Source organism: Mizuhopecten yessoensis, unplaced genomic scaffold (genome assembly GCF_002113885.1).
Source record: "Mizuhopecten yessoensis strain PY_sf001 unplaced genomic scaffold, ASM211388v2 scaffold7907, whole genome shotgun sequence".
NCBI lineage: Eukaryota > Metazoa > Mollusca > Bivalvia > Pectinida > Pectinidae > Mizuhopecten > Mizuhopecten yessoensis.
Window position 1 is genome coordinate 794,851 of NW_018407282.1, and position 7,601 is coordinate 802,451.

A 7,601-nucleotide genomic window follows, 5' to 3' on the forward strand; every position below is an offset into this window, starting at 1 on the left:
ACACTTGTCACCCATCCAGGTTGGTTTACATCCATATACACAGGTTCCATTGTCCGGATAGCATATACCAGCCTCACAGCCTTCCATACAGGAAACATTACAAGCCGGACCGTAATATCCGTTAGCACAACCTTGATATTAGAATAAAAGGTAAGATCAAATGGTATCTAAACGAAAACAATTTGCAAATGTTTCGAATATGATAGTGTTATTGAATAGATTTATATTAAATTAATTACGTTTATATTCGGCTACGGTATGTGTTTCTGAGTACAGCATTGTATTATATTTACGGTGCACAGTAAGTGTTCCCGAGTAGCATTGTGTTATATTTACGGTATACCGTAAGTGTTCCTGAGTAGCATTGTATAATATTTACTGTATACCGTAAGTGTTCCTGGGTAGCATTTTGATATGTTTACGGTGTACGGTAAGTGTTGCTGAGTAGCACTGTATTATATTTACGGTGTACGGTAAGTGTTCCTGAGTACTATTGTATCATATTTTCAGTGTACGGTAAGTGTTCCTGAGTAGCATTGTATTATATTTACGGTGTACGGCAAATGTTCCTGAGTATAACTGTATCATATTTACGGTGTACAGTAAGTGTTCCTGAGTAGCATTGTGTTATATTTACGGTGTACGGTAAGTGTTCCTGAGTATAACTGTATCATATTTACGGTATACGGTAAGTGTTCCTGAGTAGCATTGTATAATATTTACTGTATACCGTAAGTGTTCCTGTGTAGCATTTTGATATATTTACGGTGTACGGTAAGTGTTGCTGAGTAGCACTGTATTATATTTACGGTGTACGGTAAGTGTTCCTGAGTAGAACTGTATCATATTTACGGTGTACGGTAAGTGTTCCTGAGTATAACTGTATCATATTTACGGTGTACAGTAAGTGTTCCTGAGTAGCATTGTATTATATTTACGGTGTACGGGAAGTATTCCTGAGTATAACTGTATCATATTTACAGTATACAGTAAGTGTTCCTGAGTAGCATTGTGTTATATTTTCGGTGTACGGTAAGTGTTCCTGAGTAGCACTGTATCATAGTTACGGTGTACGGTAAGTGTTCCTGAGTAGAACTGTATCATATTTACGGTGTACGGTAAGCGTTCCTGAATAGCATTGTATTATATTTACGGTGTACGGTAAGTATTCCTGAGTATAACTGTATCATATTTACGGTATACAGTAAGTGTTCCTGAGTAGCATTGTGTTATATTTACGGTGTACGGTAAGTGTTCCTGAGTAGCATTGTATTATATTTACGGTGTACGTTAAGTGTTCCTGAGTATAATGTATCATATTTACGGTGTACGGTAAGTGTTCCTGAGTAGCATTGTATTATATTTACGGTGTACGGTAAGTGTTCCTGAGTATAACTGTATCATATTTACGGTGTACAGTAAGTGTTCCTGAGTAGCATTGTGTGATATTTACGGTGTACGGTAAGTGTTCCTGAGTAGCACTGTATCATATTTTTCTTAGTGTACGGTAAGTGTTCCTGAGTAGCATTGTGATATATTTACGGTGTACGGTAAGTGTTTCTGAGTAGCACTGTATCATATTTACGGTGTACGGTAAGTGTTCCTGAGTAGCACTGTATCATATTTTCGGTGTACCGTAAGTGTTCCTGAGTAGCACTGTATCACATTTTCGGTGTACCGTAAGTGTTCCTGAGTAGCACTGTATTATATTTACGGTGTACAGTAAGAGTTCCTGAGTAGCACTGTATCATATTTTCGGTATACCGTAAGTGTTCCAGAGAAGCATTGTGATATATTTACGGTGTAGGTTAGTGTTCCTGAGTAGCATTGTGTTATATTTACGGTGTAGGTTAAGGGTTCCTGAGAAGCATTGTGATATATTTTTGGTGTACCGTAAGTGTTCCTGAGTAGCACTGTATTATATTTACGGTGTACGGTAAGTGTTCCTGAGTAGCACTGTATTATATTTACGGTGTACGGTAAGTGTTCCTGAGAAGCATTGTGATATATTTTCGGTGTACGGTAAGTGTTCCTGAGATGCATTTTGATATATTTACGGTGTACGGTAAGTGTTCCTGAGTAGCACTGTTTTATATTTACGGTGTAGAGTAAGTGTTCCTTGGTAGCATTGTGTTATATTTACGGTGTAGGGTAAGTGTTCCTTACTAGCGATACATGTATATTGCAAAATATTGTGTTAGCGTTATATTGTATCATATTAAGTTCATTGTTCGTTATTGTTACCCAATCTCTTTCTTTTACATACTGTTAATGCTAATAGCATGTAGTATTATACTATGTAAGTCATAGTGTTAATAATGTTCCTAGTATTATATTACTTAGTGTTAATGTTCCTAGTATTATATGGCAGAGTGCTTATGTTCCTTATATTATATAACATACTGGTAATGTTCCTACTATTTTATTACAAAGTGCTAATACTCCTAGTACGATAAATATTCCTGAATAGTATTATATTACAAAGTGCTAATACTCCTAGTACGGTAAATATTCCCGAGTTGTGTTATAATAATTCATACTGCTTTTGCTCCCCTGTGCGGTAACTGTGACTGAGAAGCGTTACAATTTAGAATCTTACCAAACGCCTCCAGTTCGCAGAGCTCAATGATAGGGCCTGGGTCACCTGTCGCCGTGGTAGGATCGTGGTAAGTGACGTAACGTCCGACGACGAAACATTCGATGGCCTGTATGTAGGGAGGATCAGGTCGGGTTTCCTCGTGGCAAAGAGTACCAGAGCCACCTCCCCAGTCATTTGATGAATTGGATACGATGAGCTTAAACCCACTCATACGCGTGGTTTCTGTATTGAAACGAAACTACAATAACCCGTTCACAAATAGACTGTCTTAGAAATTTCATTATTATTGTATCATTATCATTCTATACAATATGACTGCAAAAAATATATAACTTCAGTAAAATATCAAATATCAATAAATGACAGATATATGTTCTTTTCATTAAAAAATATATTAATATTTCCACTCATATTATACATAAATAAATTAATTCTTACAATATTTAATGTGTTTATATAAGTAAAAGTGTTGAAAATTTAGTTAGTTGATTGTAGTCATAGCAAAGAGGTCAAGTTATCTCCCATGTGGCGTACATCATATATGTCGCCACAGTTACATGACTCCAACAGTACGGGCTTCGTCTCAATGACGGATGTCGGTGTTCTGTCGGAGTTGTGTGGCAAACATACTGTAGCATACACTACACATACACAGACGACTCAGTACATGATACTTTAGTTATTGTTTAGACCGTATAGAACTTACACAACTGTACATATAGTGAGTTATAAATATCACACCTGTACAGACATTACTAAAATACCTAAACATATATTGTGTCATAACTGACACACCTGTACAGACATTGCTATAACTGACACACATGTACAGACATTTCTATAACTGATTCAACTGTATATATATTGTGTTATAAATGTCACACCTATACAGACATTACACTAACTAAAACACCTGTACATTTATTGTTTTATTACTTACACACTTGTACAGACATTGCTATAACTGACACACCTGTATAGACATTTCTATAACTGACACACATGTACAGATATTGTTATAACTGACACACCTTTACAGATATTGTTATAACTGAAACACATGTACAAACATTGTTATAACTGACAAACCCGTAGAGACATTTATATAACTGACAAATCTGTACAGACATTGTTATAACTGACACACCTGTATAGACATTGCTTTAACTGGCACATCTGTACAGACATTATTATAACTGGCACACCTGTACAGACATTGTTATAACTGGAACACCTGTACAGCCATTCTTATAACTGACACACATGTACAGACATTGTATTATAATTGACACACCTGTACATATATTGTTTTATAACTGACACAGATGTACAGATATTGTGTTATAACTGACACATATGTACAGACATTGTGGTATAACTGACACACCTGTACAGACATTGTGTTATAACTGACACACCTGTACAGACATGTCTATAAATGACACACCTGTACAGACATTGTTATAACTGACACATCTTTACAGACATTGTGTTATAACTGATACACCTGTACAGACATTGTGTTATAACTGACACACCTGTATAGACATTTCTATAACTGACACACCGGTATAGACATTTCTATAACTGACACACCTGATCAGACATTGCTGTAACTGACACACCTGTACAGACATTGCTGTAACTGACACACCTGTACAGACATTGTGGTATAACTGACACACCTGTACAGACATTGCTGTAACTGACACACCTGTACAGACATTGTTATAACTGGAACACCTGTACAGCCATTCTTATAACTGACACACATGTACAGACATTGTGTTATAACTGATTCTCCTGTACAGACATTTTGTTATAACTGACACACATGTACAGACATTGTGTTATAACTGAGACACCTGTACAGACATGTCTATAAATGACCCACCTGTACAGACATTGTTATAACTGACACATCTTTACAGACATTGTGTTATAACTGATACCCCTGTACAGACATTGTGTTATAACTGACACCCATGTACAGACATTGTGTTATAACTGAGACACCTGTACAGACATGTCTATAAATGACCCACCTGTACAGACATTGTTATAACTGACACATCTTTATAGACATTGTGTTATAACTGATACACATGTACAGACATTGTGTTATAACTGACACCCATGTACAGACATTGTGTTATAACTGATTCTCCTGTACAGACATTTTGTTATAACTGACACACATGTACAGACATTGCTATAACTGACACACATGTATAGACATTGCTATAACTGACACACCTGTACAGACATTGCTATAACTGCCACACTTGTACATACATTGCTCTAACTGACACACAGGTATAGACATTTCTATAACTGACACACCTGTATAGACATTGCTATAACTGACACACCTGTATCGACATTGCTATAACTGACACACCTGTGCAAACATTTCTATAGCTGACACACCTGTACAGACTTTTCTATAACTGACACACCTGTACAGACATTTCTATAACTGACACATCTGTACAGACATTGTGTTATAACTGACACACCTGTATAGACATTTCTATAACTGACACACATGTACAGACATTTCTATAACTGACACACCTGTACAGACATTTCTATAACTGTCACACCTGTACATACATTGTGTTATAACTGACACACCTGTACAGACATTGTGTTATAACTGACACACATGTACAGACATTGTGTTATAACTGACACACCTGTATAGACATTGTGATAACTGATACACCTGTATAGACATTGTTATAACTGGCACACCTGTACAGACATTTCTATAACTGAAACACATGTACAGACATTGTGTTATAACTGACACACATGTACAGACATTGTGTTATAACTGACACACCTGTATAGACATTGTGATAACTGACACACCTGTATAGACATTGTTATAACTGGCACACCTGTACAGACATTTCTATAACTGAAACACATGTACAGACATTGTGTTATAACTGACACACATGTACAGACATTGTGTTATAACTGACACACCTGTATAGACATTGTGATAACTGACACACCTGTACAGACATTGTATTATAACTGACACACCTGTATAGACATTGCTATAACTGACACACCTGTATAGACATTTCTATAACTGACACACCTGTACAGACATATACATAGCTGACACACCTGTACATACATTGCTATAACTGACACACCTGTACAGACATTGCTATAACTGACACACCTGTATAGACATTTCTATAACTGACACACCTGTACAGACATTTCTATAACTGACACACCTGTACAGACATTGCTATAACTGACACACCTGTATAGACATTTCTATAACTGACACACCTGTACAGACATTTCTATAACTGACACACCTGTATAGACATTGCTATAACTGACACACCTGTACAGACATTGCTATAACTGACACACCTGTTCAAACATTTCTATAACTGACACACATGTACAGAAGTATATATAGCTGACACACCTGTACATACATTGCTATAACGTACACACCTGTACAGACATTGCTATAACTGACACACCTGTATAGACATTGCTATAACTGACACACCTGTACAGACATTTCTATAGCTGAGACACCTGTACAGACATTTCTATAACTGACACACCTGATCAGACATTGCTGTAACTGACACACCTGTACAGACATTGCTATAACTGACACACCTGTACATACATTGCTATAACTGACACACCTGTTCAGACATAGCTTTAACTGACACACCTGTTCAAACATTGCTATAACTGACACACCTGTACAGGCATTGCTGTAACTGACACACCTGTACGGACATTTCTGTAACTGACACACCTGTTCAGACATTGCTGTAACTGACACACCTGTACAGACATTGCTGTAACTGACACACCCGTACAGACATTGCTACTGTTGTACTTTATCCAATCAGAACGGTTCTTTCTATTCACTTGTTTTGAAATCGCAGATTTTCTTTTCAGATATAGATAGCGGTATTTGTTGAGTGTCCTTAGTTATCAATTAATATTATATACAACCGATAGATTTATGTCAGCAAATCTTATCAAATATTAGCAATATATGGTATATCGTCCTAAGTAGCACAAATTCGCGAAGTCTTGATGTAAAGCATGACGTCATTTGATAAAGATTTGCCCGTTTAATACCATATGTATTTCACGCCTATGGAAGAACATACCGATATTTTCAGTCGTGCTTCGCACACGCGAAAAATAAATATATTCTGCCATGGAAACAGTTCATTATCCTCTATATAACCGACACACATGTACATGTATTGTGTCCATGTTTAATTCTGGCTATTCCCCCGTTTTAATGCTTTTCAGGTTTTATCATGTAACCTAAAAAAGACAACAGACAAAGTATATGTTTGGCTCGATATTTATAACTCTAACCTCTGATTGGTTGAAATGGTTCGTCGCTGAAATTATAGCCCAATGTAGTGTTTCGTTTGAAGTTTATTTTTATTTTTTATCAGAGATGATTAATTTTATTGATTAACAATGACCTTACAAGTGTTGTCTATCTTTTTTCAATGATTTCAATGATAAGTGATAACAACTATTATGTTTTGTGTCATACAGTTTATACAAAAAAAAAAAAAAAACCTGCTTCGCGGATTTATACAAATCGCACAGAGTATTTTCACTATATATCGCATAACCTACAAATAGAATCCTAGTTATTTCTTAAATAACTGACACACCTGTAGAGATCCTACTTATTTTATCACTGATATAACGTATACTTATTTTATCACTGATATAACGTATACTTATTTTATCACTGATATAACGTATACTTATTTTATCACAGATATAACGTATACTTATTTTTATAACTGATATAGCGTATACTTATTTTTATCACTGATATAGTGTAGACTTATTTTATCACTGATATAACGTATACTTATTTTATCACTGATATAACATATACTTATTTTATCACTGATATAACGTATACTTATTTTATCACTGATATAACGTATACTTATTTTATCAC

At 35.7% G+C, this 7,601-nt stretch overlaps 1 protein-coding gene across 1 annotated transcript in view; it reads right to left on the reverse strand.

Moving 5' to 3' along the window:
* Positions 1 to 2,534: 2,534 nt before the first annotated feature.
* LOC110454560 (fucolectin-1-like) overlaps positions 2,535 to 7,601 on the reverse strand; it is an 8,498-nt gene continuing 3,431 nt past the window's right edge. Inside the window, exon 3 of the mRNA XM_021504131.1 lies at positions 2,535 to 2,821. Coding sequence (XP_021359806.1) covers positions 2,535 to 2,821 — 287 coding nt within the window. The remainder of the gene's footprint in view (positions 2,822 to 7,601) is intronic.